The 14,128-nt window shown below is 41.9% G+C and overlaps 1 protein-coding gene across 3 annotated transcripts; it reads left to right on the top strand.

Moving 5' to 3' along the window:
- The first annotated feature begins 647 nt into the window (after positions 1–647).
- On the top strand, positions 648–13,396 carry LOC118114283 (terminal nucleotidyltransferase 4A). Of its 3 annotated transcripts, none has more exons than XR_004697438.2 (12): positions 648–1,591; positions 2,030–2,153; positions 6,506–6,552; positions 7,311–7,431; positions 7,875–7,982; positions 8,073–8,201; positions 8,548–8,761; positions 9,233–9,359; positions 9,454–9,557; positions 9,694–9,878; positions 10,079–10,242; positions 10,859–10,994. XR_004697438.2 is itself a non-coding variant. In XM_035164643.2 (12 exons), the coding sequence occupies exons 1-12, from the start codon at positions 879–881 to the stop codon at positions 11,303–11,305; spliced, it is 2,448 nt and encodes an 815-aa protein (XP_035020534.1). In that variant the 5' UTR covers positions 648–878; the 3' UTR covers positions 11,306–13,396. The 3 variants fall into 3 exon arrangements, 2 of the variants coding, with proteins under 2 accessions (XP_035020534.1, XP_035020533.1); XM_035164643.2 differs by having other exon boundaries at positions 9,233–9,350; positions 10,105–10,242; positions 10,859–13,396; XM_035164642.2 differs by having other exon boundaries at positions 10,105–10,242; positions 10,859–13,396.
- Positions 13,397–14,128: the final 732 nt, after the last annotated feature.

Genomic DNA, 14,128 nt, shown 5'->3' with positions numbered 1-14,128 from the left:
TTCACTGTCAATGAGTCAAACCACCATTTATTGGGCTTCAAAATAAAAGCCAAAACTACTGTGGACTGTAAAGTTTGAAAAATTAAAAAGCATTGACAAAACGTACAAAATTAGGAAATGATCAAATAACCTTATTTAAATTTCCCCTTTGAAACAAATACAACTTGTTTTACAAGTTGAAAATGAAATATTGGGGGCAAACAATTGTAAATAGTTAAAAATGGCAAACGATAAGAAATCTTTTGAAGATCACAGCATTAGATAAAAAATACAGAAATAAAATGTATTACAAAATAGTAAAACCAAGATAGAACAACACTAGAAGAAATTAATAAAAATAGATGCTAATATCAGAATTAGGAGAAAGCATACCAGAAAAATGTGTCAAAGGGAGATTTAAAAGAGGATATGGAGTAATAACATAATTACTTAAATTTGTTTTATAATACTTCTGCAGATACATAATTATCAGCTGTTTTGTCTTTGGTTAGTTTTTTTTTGGTGATATTTTAGAAAATATAAAAGGTATTCAATGCTTCACTTCCGGTCTGTTCGCCCTGCGCACCTGTGACTTGACGCAGCTCGCGCTCCTGAGGGGTGTGTCCCAGCAGATTTAAATCCCCCGCACATGCGCACTGGCTGATCCGTGCTGCTGCCTGCGCCATATTGGCTGACTTACATGGGGAGTGGAGTTGGACAAGCTGCCCGAAATAAAAAAAAACCTACAACCGGTCTCCGGACATGAAGCACCTCCAGGGTAACAAGTAAAGCAACGCGGCGGTAGGACTCGTCTCGTTTCTCGGGTGCTCAGCGCTTAATTTGCCGAACAGCTCGCATTTCAAACCCCGCGAAGAGGTTCTCCGGCCAACTCGAGTCTGATGGATCCCAGGACCGCTTGGATCCAGCCGGAGCAGAAGGGACCTGCCAACTCCCTGTGGATGCACATTTGGGAAACCTCTCAGGGATTTGGAGGCAACTCCGACCTCGACAACCACCTCCACCACCAGCGGAACTTCGCGGCGCAGAATTCAAACTCCGCGGACTCGAACGGCGAGTATTGCAAAAATGTAGCCCCGCTACCGCCGGTGGTTGTGCTCGGGAAACTGCCGAAGCGAGGCGGCGGCGACGGCAGCAGCAGGGGAAGCGTCCGGAGGAAGGGCTCGCTGTCGCCGTCCTCCTCCTCGCTGGACTCGGAGGCCGAGAGCTCGTCGCCCTCCGGCTCCTCTCTGCGGATCGACAATTTGAACGTGGCGGAGGAGGCCAGCCGGTTCCTGCACTACGGCGAGCACGAGTTGAACGAGAACAATCTCCGGCGGCAGTGTCCCCCTCCGCCTTTTCACACCGCTCAGCAGCAGCAGCAGCAGCACCACTGTCGCAGCATGCAACAGCCGGGCGGCCACACCCCCACCGGCATGAAGAGTCAGCATGGGAACAAGCACCACCACCACCAGGCGCATCCATCCGGCCGCAGGAGGCACCTGAACCGGGCCAACACTTTCCACGGCATCAACCCGCTGCTGTGCTACGGACAATATGTGGACTCGTCCTGCAGCCTGTGGAAAACCAGGCGCTACAGCCCGGGCGTTAATGGGTAAGGACATGAGGTTGATTCCTTCCAGTCACGGACAGGTTCACAACGTGAGGTGTCGGGACGTCATTGGTACTTGACAGGATTCCACCGGGTCACCAACCACAATGAGAAGTGGGGAATAAACGCACAGATATGCCTTTTTTTATAAATGTGCACATAAAAAGTTGTGGTCCCTCCAACAAAACTGTGGATTTATTTGACCTAAGTTATTCCCTTGGACTTGAAGTTTAGTATTTTATAAAGTACCTCAGATCAAGTATTTGATGCATAAACATATTTTGACATGTCCCCCCCCCCTTCTAGTTTTGTGTAGGCCCCATCCTTGTATTTGCTACCTGAATTCCCAATTGCATCCAACAGATTGACATCCATACTTGCACCGTGCTCACCCCTTTTATCAATCCATGATCCCACATGTCCCGTGTTTCCTCCTTGCAGTCTGCATGAAGAGATCATGGACTTCTTCAACTTCATGTCTCCACGACCAGAGGAGGAGGCCATGAGGAGAGATGTCGTGAACAGGATAGAAAATGTCATCAAGGACTTGTGGCCCACAGCGCGGGTGAGTAACGGGAGGCTTCATCATGTGCCTGTGCAGAGGTTTGGCGAGGGTACCACATGCCCTGTATGGGGGCTGTACTACTCCACTCTGCCCAACATATGTGTTACACCAAAATTAGCTGGTATATGCAGTAAATTCACTAAAGTACATTTTTCTGCCTTTCTGTTTTTTTTAACCCCCCCAGCGAGTTGGGTTCGACATCAGGAACGTGTTGGAAACTGAGAATCTCAACTTGCTGTCTTGCAAATATTGCATCTTGTACAGTCCCCCAAAAATAGCTGTTGCACGTTGTTCCCAAGATAAAAAAAACAAACAATAGTTACACAAAAGTTCATGGGTATTTATGCGCACTGGAAGGTTAGGCCAGAAGAGGTGCAGCGTCATCGTCTAGACATTCAAATAAAGAAGAAATTGGCCCGTTCACCCAGGTGTCATGTCTCCATTACTGTGGCTCTAAGCCACAGCCAAAATAAACCTGCGTTTACTGCAGAGTCATTTGATGCGGGAGTGAATGGCGACTGTATCCATTCCCATTGTAAACAATATAGCCAGATGTTAATGTTAATGCGTATTAGTGGGTCTTTTGACCACTGGAAAAGGGGCTATACTCTGTGGAAGACTCTCGGCTGTCCGTCTTTAGATGAAGCGTACCACCATGCTTATTTCTTGAGACCATACCATTCTGCACCTCTTATCCCAGTTCATAACTATTTTTACAACATGTGCCTTATAATCATGCATCAAGTACTGACTTCAAACCCTCCTCGGTCAAATCTGGACATGGCTGAAGTTAATGTTTGTAGCTTCAGATGAACTTGACTTCATAACTTCTTAGTGCAAAAGATTCCGATTTTTTTTTTAAAGCAGATAAAGGTTTGCGAATATGATTATAGAGGAATGATTCAGAAAAGTGTGATTCCAGATTTAGACTCTTAAATTAGCAGTACTGTTTCAGGTCATCTTTGTATGTTATAAGGTCAGAGAGGTGATGATTCAGCTCTGGTGACGTGAGGCCAAGGTAAGTGGTGGTGCTATAATGGACAGCTTTATGTTGCTATATCTATCTATCTATCTGTTTAATGATACGTTTGCTCAGATTTATAGACATGTGGCAGACAGAATGTGAATTACCACCTCTCTGACACACCGTCTCAACCATAGACTGTCCATAAATGTCCTCTATTGGATTGTTTCAGTCTAATAACAAATAAAGATGCATAAATTATGAACCCATTTGTCAGTATTATCAATCTTCTCACAATATTAGAAGTGATTTTAATACAGCAATTGTGTATTAAATACATTTTATACAGGTATGAGAAATCCATACTATTGCCCTCCTTATTTTTGGCAAATGTAACATCCCACCTGAGATGATACCAACTCACTCAGTGTATAGGGCCTTAAAGTTGTCTGGAATATCAAACCAAATAATTACAAACAGCTGTTTTCAGGATGCATGGCGACAAGTTAATGCATCATAATTCTCATTCTGATCTCATCCATCTTGTTTGTAAGAGACGTGGACATGGTGAGGAACTGACTCTGGAGGGTTAGCCTTTGGCCTAGCCTTTAGCCTAGCACGTAGCCTGGCTCGCTTCCCCTGCTTCGGTTTCCTCTCCGTCTGCCTAAAGATTGTCTTTTCCAGCCTGACTGCTGTAAATCGTTGCTCTGACCTCACGGGTAATCTGTCCCAGTGTTTCCCCTACCATTATATTAGGGGGGCCCCCCCTGGAAGGTCAAGTTAATTTTCTTCTCTTTTTTTTTTAATATAGCGCCAGATCTCAACATAAGTCATTTAAGGTTACCTTTCCTATAAAACAGGTCTATAGCTTGCTCTTTTATTAAACAAACTAAATGGCCTTATGTTATTTATCTTATTTACACGACGGCATGTCATTTGTCTCTACATGGTCGCACGTTTAGATTTCTCCTCTGCTCTCTGTATCGCGCACGGCGGAGTTCCATCCCGATGCGCACACACAGACACGTGCGCGCACACTCCCACCAGCGGACAGAGAGCATCCATTGGAAAACATGTCGCATCAACCACCTGAAAAGCAGATAAAAATATCCGCGTTTTTTAAATGCTCCCAGGGTGGGAAGATGGGTTAGGGGACTGCTGTCATTAAAAGAAACGCATGAACATCATGGTTCCTTTAAGTTCCCCCCAAAGCTGTAAACCTAGGGGAAACACTGCGTCCTGACCACAGACATTGAGAATAGTTTATAGAAAAAGAAAAATTTCTCCCTGATTGTCTCATTTGCTGTTGTAGGTCATGAAGAGGTGGCAATATTAAAATAGGACATAACCAGTTAAAAAGTCCTTGTTGGGGCTTTAAAGGGATAGTTCACCCAGAAAAGTAAATGCACTCTTTATCTTCTCACCCCTATGCCAATGGAGGGGTGGGTGAAGTGTTTGAGTCCACAAAACACTTTTGGAGATTCAGGGGTAAACTTTGTTAATGGTGAGTCCTCCTTCAGACCTAATAAAACAACAGAAAAACCCTAATATGCCTCCATACTGCTCGTGTGCTGTCATCCAAGTGTTCTGAGGCCCCAACATTCATATTGGACTTGAAACAATGTCATTTACATTGTGTTTTAAGAGCAAATATCCACTGATATGTTCTGACGAGGTGCATTCAAGGACTGTTGGAAATGCTAATGTACGCTAGCTTAGCCACTTGTGGTGGACTTTTAGGCTAAAAACGTGGTGGAAATGACTTTGAATCGAGTCCAATTTGAATGACGGGGCTTGCGGATACTTAGATGACTCCACACGAGCAGTATGGAGGCATATTATGGTTTTTCTGTTTTATTACGTCTGAAGATGGGTCACTGTCTTCAACTGTTTACCCCTGAAACTCAAAGTGTTTTGTGGACTCAAGCACTTGTTGTGTTCTGTACTGGTAGCCAAGATGGATACCGTTTGTCTTCTTCCGGAAATAGGTCATTTGATAAGAGCCCGACAAATCGGCAAAGGCTTGACGATCGAAAACATTTTAACCCAGCATGACTCACACATTTTAAATTAAGCTCCTTTTTATTGGGTTTTTTTTCATTTGCTTGCATCATTATGCAACATTGGCCTTCAATACATTGTTTTATTTCTCATATCGACTTTGTTTATTGCTTTTGTTAAATACTTTACAGAGCTGTTATGCGCTCAGTAAATCAATGTTATTATGTCCTGCAGCCAGTGTGTCTGGAGGTTTACTGCACTCGCATATATTGTTTTGGCCACGCCATAGGCAGCCAACAGCACTGCTGTACTCTACACGTCCAAACACAGTTGGCCGGATATGATCATTATTCATGTCACTTGCGTTCCCAAAGTAACATTAGGGAATTATTTTCCATTTTATGTTGCCAGCAGAATGTTAGTGTACTTTATAATAAATAGCATTTTTTAAACATGTTACCATTATAAACATTTTTGAAATAATTCTGGCGACAGAAGTCCCCCTGGGCCTCAATGTGGATACGATTTATTTTCTTTCCTCTAAAGGCCATTTAGTATCACTCTTCTAAACTGTAGCAGTACAAATACTAGACGTTTTTGCAGTGGGCTCTGATCCCCGACCATAACATAACGATGTTTAACAGGAGAGTGCCCACACGCCATGTTCTGCAGAGATCAGTGTCATATTTTGACCTAATGTTTAACTTTTCAACAACTCATTCACACTTCTCCAAACTGTGATCGACACTGGCAGAGTACATTTTCTGTTAATATTTTCCCCATGTAGTACCTCCTGTAGCCGTCTGCAGCATTTAATCTGTAGTTTATTATTTTTGACAACCATTTATGAAGTTTGTAAAGCCCTTTTAGCCGAACATACTGAAGCTGCTGGCAGGAAAGCTTGACCTGCATTTGACATGCAGTACATTAATCACAAGTGACTTCTGTTTTTCAACAAATATCAATTTAATGATGTAAATGCACTTTTGTTTATAACAGACTTGGTTAGCACAAGAGCTTCACCCAACCAATTTCAACCACCCTAATTACTGCATATATTCTTCTGACAATACAGTACAACACATTTTAATTAATCCCATGGGTGATTTGGTTTAGGGCAAGTTAATAAAGACAAACAAGATACAGACATGCACAAATATCATAAAGCAATTACACAAAAACACAAGAGTTGTTGAGTTGTGTTGGGCTAAGAGTGAAATACTGTTTCTTTTAAAACAGACCTGTTTTACTCAGCGAACCCTCTCACCAGGCAGAAGCTGCAATGACATTTCATCAATTCAGAGCAGTGAATCAAACTGTTAAATGGTTACATAAAATGTGTCACATCTTAAACCAGACCTGTGTTGATTTCTCTTGTATCCTGCAGGTGGAGATTTTTGGCAGCTTCAGCACAGGGCTTTATCTTCCCACAAGGTAACAGGGTTGTTTTTTGTTTTTTTCCCTTGCATGGTCTGACCTAACATGGTCTTATTTTAAAATGTCAACATGCTAGTTTTAAGAAAGTGGAAGAGCTATATTTGTTGTGGGTGTTTACTTTAGTCAGAGCTTCAGTAACTATCAGTGTTCTGTGAAGCCGCTTTAGAAATAGTCAGTCAAGCAGTAATTACAGTAATTTTAGAGCAGTGGAATGAGAAAGAAAACAGCTGTTTAGCCCATAGGTGGTTTCAGCTTCACACTAGTGTATTCACTTATTACTCACACATTAATTGGAGCCAAGTCACATGATCACTATGTTAATGTTATGAATTAGGACTGTCTTTAAAACTACTACGAGAAGAACTGCTTTCCCTCCTTTTTTATATCGATTCATCAAGTGTATTTTTCATAAATGGTTGAGAAGAAGTTATGCTTTAAAAGATGATCTAGAACACTTTGTTCAATTAAAGAGAGAGAAATGCTGCTTCAGTCCAGTTATATTCACCAATCTTCTCTTTTTATCCTGTTGTTCTTCTAAAGTCTTAATCTGTCAAATTGTCACTTTGAGCTTGCACAACCTCTCCAGCTCAGTGTAAAAAATTATGCATATTTCAAGAAGTCTACATTTGTTTTTCTTAGATAGAGCAGGGCTTAATGTTGTGTTTTTGGTGACCTGCACATCACCATGCACTTTGAATACTTGGGGAAAATATATTTTATTTTGAGTGTCAAGTACTTTGTGCTTTTGTTCTCAGTGACATTGACCTGGTGGTGTTTGGAAAGTGGGATCATCCTCCGCTGCAGGAACTGGAACAAGCTCTGAAGAAACACAATGTGTCCGGCCCATATCCCATCAAGGTCCTTGACAAAGCTACAGTAAGTCACTATCTCACTTAAAATGCAATGTCATTGTAGTTTTAGTTGGGGCCTGTTTAAAGTTAGCTAAATATTAACAACTGTGGCTAAACACCTTTGTCAATCATTTCAACCATAGACTGTTTATAAAGATGGACAACATGACTACTCTCCAAACGTCAAGGCAGAGCATCTCAATTGCCACCTGTTGGCTGACTGCAGTATAGGTCGTGTTCATGTTAATGGATGGGACAGAAATCCATTTTTCTTAAAGATGGTTTCTGTCACTTTAGGTCGTTGTTGCACTATTTATCCACGAAATTTAGCCTCATATCTGGATGGTGGGGGCAAGAGGAGACACGTTGTCCATCTTTATCTACAGTCTATGATTTTATCACAAATCATGAGATTTCTGTTGCCATATCTACCTGTGAATTGATCACAACCTGACTGTCTGTCCCCAGGTGCCAATCATCAAGCTCACTGACCACGAGACAGAAGTGAAAGTGGACATCAGCTTCAATGTAGAAACTGCTGTGAAAGCAGCACAGTTCATTAAAAGCTACCTGAAGGTAATTATTTTAATGCTCGACCATTTCCACACAAATACTGCCGCTGTCTTTTGGTCTGTATCTCATGTATGTGTCTGCTGTGTTTTGTAGAAGTACACTGTTCTGCCACCGCTGATCTTCGTCTTGAAGCAGTTCCTACTGCAGAGAGATCTGAATGAAGTCTTCACTGGAGGCATCAGCTCGTACAGCCTTATCCTAATGGCCATCAGCTTCCTGCAGGTACATTTGCTCAGTTTGCATGCTTAACATAAGAGTCAGCTTGGTAGTGTGAAAGCACATTAAAGTTTAATTATTTTCAGTCTATTCAAAACACTACCAATTGTGTAATCACCCTCGTTCAAGTTTTCATAGATATTCTTAATTTCCCAAATTCATAATTTCAAAGTGTTATTGTTAGTGCAATTTAACGTAAAACTCAAATTGTGTAAACTATTTTGCAAAGTAATAAACAAAATATTGCTTGATATTAGTTATATATATTTCCTTCTGTGTTGTGCGTCAAGAAACCATTTCAAACTGGTTGGATGTTGTGCGGGTAATGATTTCTCCTTGTCCTGTTGATCAGTTACATCCTAGGATCGACACGCGTCGTGCCAACATCAACCTGGGCATCCTGCTTATCGAGTTCTTTGAGCTGTACGGCCGCGATTTCAACTACATCAAAACCGGCATCAGGGTGAAGACAGGAGGGGCCTACCTGTCCAAGGAAGAAATGCTGAAAGCCATGGGCAACGGAAACCGGCCGTCCATGCTCTGCATAGAAGATCCAATACAGCCAGGTCAGACTGGGGTCTGAAAGGATGAATAAATGCACAGTGATCTGATAAATTCATCTGTTCATATACAGAAGGAGGAGGAGGGAATTACAGATGAAGCTAAAATAGCTAATGGGAAAACAATAAGAAGCAAATGTCTCCCTTAACTTTTAAACAGTTAAGTTGTGGTTTTAAAGTGTAAAGTGAGTTTCCCTTTTTGTCCATTTTTATTTGCGTGTAAAAAAACTGATTGGAAATCCTGAAAATTAAATTAATATAAAAAAAGTTTTACATATGAGACTTGCAATGTTCCCTGGACTCAAGTTGGTCCAAAATTTCCCTCCAAGTAACTAACAGTTAATGGTTAACAAGTATTTAAACCTAGTTTATAGGTAGGTTAGTGTTGAGTTTTGTTGATTTAGTTTGTATCCTTCTCACAACAGCATTGGAGTTTTATTATTTAATTTTACTACTTTTATATTTTATTCTTCACAGGAAACGACGTTGGCAGGAGTTCCTATGGCGTCCTTCAGGTGAAGCAGGTGTTTGACTTTGCCTACATGGTGCTGAGTCATGGAGTTTCTCCTCTCGCTCGTGCTTACCCCAACAAAGAGTATGACAGGTTGGATTATTTAATTTTTAATTCATAGTTCTTGTTTTTGCAATTGTTGTGTTTATCCTGACTGCATTGAGGACTTTACCTCTCTGTGTTGCAGCACTTTAGGACGCATTATCAAAGTCAGCCCAGAGGTGTTGGTCTACAGGGACTGGACGATCAAGAAGTGGGGAGCTAAGCAGTACGCCAAGTTGGAAAACCATGGTAACCCTGCAACAAACTTGGGTTTACGTCTACTTTCTTTAACATTTGGACGAGACTCAAATAAATATGCATTGTTATGATCTCGTGACAAACGATTCAACCTTTGTCTCACCAGTAGCATTCTATTCGATCCTAGATATAGAGACCTGTGAGCAGGACCTTGCCAGGCTGATGCTAGTTTCTGTGGAGGATCAGAGGGACAGTTCCTCCCCCCTCAGTGCTGACTCCCCCTCACCCTCTCCAGTCTTCCTCCCCAGCCCTCAGCACCATTCGTCTTCATCCTCTGCATGCTCGCTCTCCTCCTCCTCCGGAAGTGACATAGTAAGGCCGAAGGATATTTTGACCATTCAAACATTTACTAAATCAGAGGTTTATGATTAGTGGGGACATAGTCTGGAACCACTACCTTGTGTTTTCCTGCAATTACTAACATCGTCAGAATAACATGATGCAACTATGATTCCCCCAGCCACAACTGGTCTGTTGTTCAACTTGGGTTTTTTTTTTTTTGTCTTGTGCAGTTTTGTTCATATGTGACTCTTTCCAGGAATCTGACTCACCTCCATGCAGCAATGCTGCTATCCATCTACACCCTCTCACCCTGCCCTCACTCCATCCAGTAATCCAGATCACCACTGACCTGAGGGCCACACACCCAGCAGGCTTTATCCACGCCACGCCCCAGGTTGGTTTATTATTTATTTATTTATTTATTTATTTATTTATTTATTTATTTATTTATTTCACTGCGCAGGTAGAGCACAACCGAATTATGGGTTTGCCAGTATTATCGAGTGACATTGGTCTCTCAGAATCATATTGGTGAGTATCGGCCAGAACATAATGTCTTTATTGACATAAAATTTCAGGGACTTTTATTTTGACGTTAAGTGTTGCAAACTCTGCTTGAGTGAAGAAATCACCACCTCACTTATGGATTTATTAGTAAATCAGCACAATGACCAACATTAACCACAATGTTCTTCTGAACAGACATGTTACAAACGCATGCAAAAAAGTTATATTTGTATTTTGAAATGTAAAACACTAAACTTCTCAGCAGTGTCTAATATCGGTATCGGCCTCCAAAAATCAATGTCAGTCTGGATCAACTCTCAGGTGACCAAGCAATATGAACAATACTGCTTTGGATTTCAGCTTAAAATAATCAGTTAGATGATGTGTTTGTGTGTAATGCCGACATGCTAATCTATAATTTCCCTTTTGCTTTTCAATAATAGAAAAGGTTACTCGTAGCTAAATTTACAATACACATTATTACGGTTCTTATTTTTCTCCAGGTCCAGATGTCCCTCCCTGAAAGTCTAACCATCCCTACCCTCTCCGATTGCCAGTTCTACCATGAGAATCTGCCTTCGATCAGCGTTGTGCACCGACACGCGTCACAAGCTGCACAGGTCTCCCAGCACGTCAACTCTACAAGCCCTCTCCCCAGCCCCCTCCACCGGCTCCACCACCCTCAGGTCGGAGGGCAGCAGAGCCATACTTACACCTTGAGATCCAATTCCCAAGGCTCCATCGAGCCGCACAAATTCAGCTTCAAGCACAACCAAGGTGGAAGCCTGCGGAGCCAAAACCACTCTCAAGCCAACTTCAGCCCCCAGCAGCGGTTTGTTCCCCAGGGTCACAACACGACACCGTGCTTCAGGAACCAGCAGCAGTACAACAGAAACACCTGGCGGCGCAGGAAGAGGGAAGATCTCCCTGCTCTCAACCAAAGTAGATGAAAGACTTGGAAGGTGCAGGATGTGACATCGCTCTCATTAGGCCTTTCTCAGCCCATCATGAATCTTTGAGTTGAGAAGCCATGAATGATTCAAGAGGCCTATTTTGATGTTGTCAGTGGCTCTCAAAAATGCACCAACCTCATGCTGGAATTCCCAAGTTAAAGCGAGTTTTACCCATGGTGTTAAACGACCGATCTCTGCTCACACTGAGTGATGCTACAGGGCTCTTTCAGGTGAAGGCTGACTGTAAAACTCTTACCTGTGGTCATTTTGTCACTTTGGTCTGATGGTAGTCAGATCCCTTCCTCTAAATTTGATGCACACCAGCACAGATGTTTTGAACAAGGAATTACTGTTTCCCCAGACAGTCTCCATGCAACCTGAACATCTCTGAGCATCTCGTGCCATAGTACTGAACTGGTTCGTCAAACCCGATCTCTCTCTGTCTCTGTCTCTGTCTCTCTCTCTCTCGCTCTCTCTCGCTCTCTCTCTCTCTCTCGAAGATTTTGCTCCTTTTCGATGGATGATTCGGGCTCATTTCGTCTCCTGAATGGAACTCCCTATTAGCACGCTCTCGATTCAGAGCTCTTACGGCTTTGACTATCATCTGTGAATTGTACTCTGGACTGAAGTGAAGCACTACCTTTCTACCTATGCAGCGCAACGCTGACTTGATGTTTTTCGGTGTGACGGCACAAAACCGGACCTTGTCTCAAGTGCTTAAACTGTGATGACTTGTTTGAATGTACTAAGTGTTTCTTTTTTGTGTGTGTTGGTCATAATCTTATGTTCTTGTCACAAAGGGATTTTTTTGTTCACGTTGGCACTATGATGTTTTTGTACTGTAAACATTGCCACCTTATTTTAAGTTTATTTGCATTAATATGCAATAATGACTTTTTTATTTAATTTATTTCACATTTTAGTTTTATTTTAGGGGTTCTCCCCCACTATACATTTGCTTATTTTGATTCTAGACTACATCGATCTGTGCAATAGATGGAATTAAGGGCCTTGAAGGAATGTGTGTGTGTGTGTGTGCGCGTGAGTGTGTGTGTGTGTGTACAGCTTTCTAGCAGAAGGGGGAGCTGTGGTATAACAACATGAGAAATGTGCCAAAAATCCCATGATGCCAACATTTTATTCATGTTTAATTTACGATTGCATTATTATCACTTGAACTTTAGACAACTGCCTGTCCAAATGTTTTCCCACCACCATTTCTCATTTTAAACATCACTTTTCATTGTGGGTGCATTTCCTCTTGAATAGACTGTAGACTGTGCTGAGGAAATACACCTTCAGCAGTGTTCACTCATGCCATTTTTAAAAAATTTAGTTTTCAAGAACAGTTGGTGCTACTTATTACCAGCAAAATGCTTGTTTTCTGCCTTATGTCTCCTTTGATTCTGCCTTCGTAAAAATGACCAAATTTGCCCTTTCCCCCCATGGCTGTAGTCGCAGCTTTCTATCCTCGCCTCTACATGCACTGTCAGGGTTTATTTGGTTTTACTTTTTACATGCAGCTTCTAGGTGTATGCTCCAGGAGCAGACTCTGCAGTCAGTGATTGCTAGCATTAGCATCATGTCACATCTTGTCTTTTTTTAAATTCCAAACCGGTTGTGTATAAGGTCCTTACATGTCGGGGGTTTCTTCTCCGTATTTAAAGTCTATCTCTAAAAACAAGGTTTCAAAGCTACTTATTTTACACAGCAATCCGTACAAGGACTTGAGCTCGGGATGTCACAGCTTCACCGTTAACCGGAGTTTTGGTAGAGCCATTAACAAAAGCCAAACTTTGAAGTCACGTGGTACAAAAGTCTGAATATTAGTATTGTAACACCCTGGGAACCAAACTTATGGATTCGACATGATACTGCAAGCACTATGCCCTTAGTATTTCAGTGTGGCTTTTCAACAAGCCGTCTTAAAGGGTAAATCGATGGGTCGTTTAATCTCTTTTGCCACAAACCAAATCCCCAGCTCATCTGTGTAACTAAGAATCTGTAATTGACTGACATATATAGATGTATACCTTGTTTTTTTTATGTAAGTTTTTCTATTTTTTTAATAAACATTTTAAAACTCCATTTCCAGGTTAGTGTTTGATTTGTTTTGTCGAAACACATTTAACATGTAGGAACATTGTATTACTGTTTCACCATCTGCATCAGGTTTATACAGTGCTACATGTGGTTAAAGACAAATGAACAGTGCTACTGTTAACAAATCTATATGCTTATATTGATTATGGTTTCCTGTTGGCTGTCTCTCGCCACCTTGTTGACCGCTGACTCACCCTAAAGCCAAACACTGGGTCCTTGAATAGCAGCATGTTGGTGACCTGCATTTTTCTCAGCAGCTCAAAGTCAGTCATGTTCAATATGCAGATGCACACTGAGCACGTTCGCTTATCTGGTGTGTTGTGATTCCTCCTGCTTTCTCATGGGGGCAGTGTTGGATCGTTGTTTTTACTTAACTGCATCTAATCCGTTACCTTTCATACTGACAGCAGGGTGCAGGCAAGTGGAACCTGACAGAGGAGAAAACTTAAAGAAAATCTCTCCTCTGAGGGTTTAATCACTGTCATTTTATTCTCCTATTTAATCCGAAGGAAAAAGGCCGTCCTCCTTGCTGAGACCCCTTTTAGCCTCTCCTGACTCAAACGAGCTGACTAAGGCGAAAGGAAACGATCCTGCCTCCGTGTCCCTTCCACTTCTGGCTCTGATTTCATTGATGATTAAATAGCAGTGATACTTTGGCACAGGGTTTATTTCATAATATTGTTAAAAGCTGGCTCTGTGTTCCTGAGGGATGTTTTA

Source organism: Hippoglossus stenolepis, chromosome 8 (assembly GCF_022539355.2).
Source record: "Hippoglossus stenolepis isolate QCI-W04-F060 chromosome 8, HSTE1.2, whole genome shotgun sequence".
Lineage (NCBI taxonomy): Eukaryota > Metazoa > Chordata > Actinopteri > Pleuronectiformes > Pleuronectidae > Hippoglossus > Hippoglossus stenolepis.
Note: the sequence above shows the minus strand (reverse complement) of the source record. Positions and strands in the feature narration are given on the sequence as shown.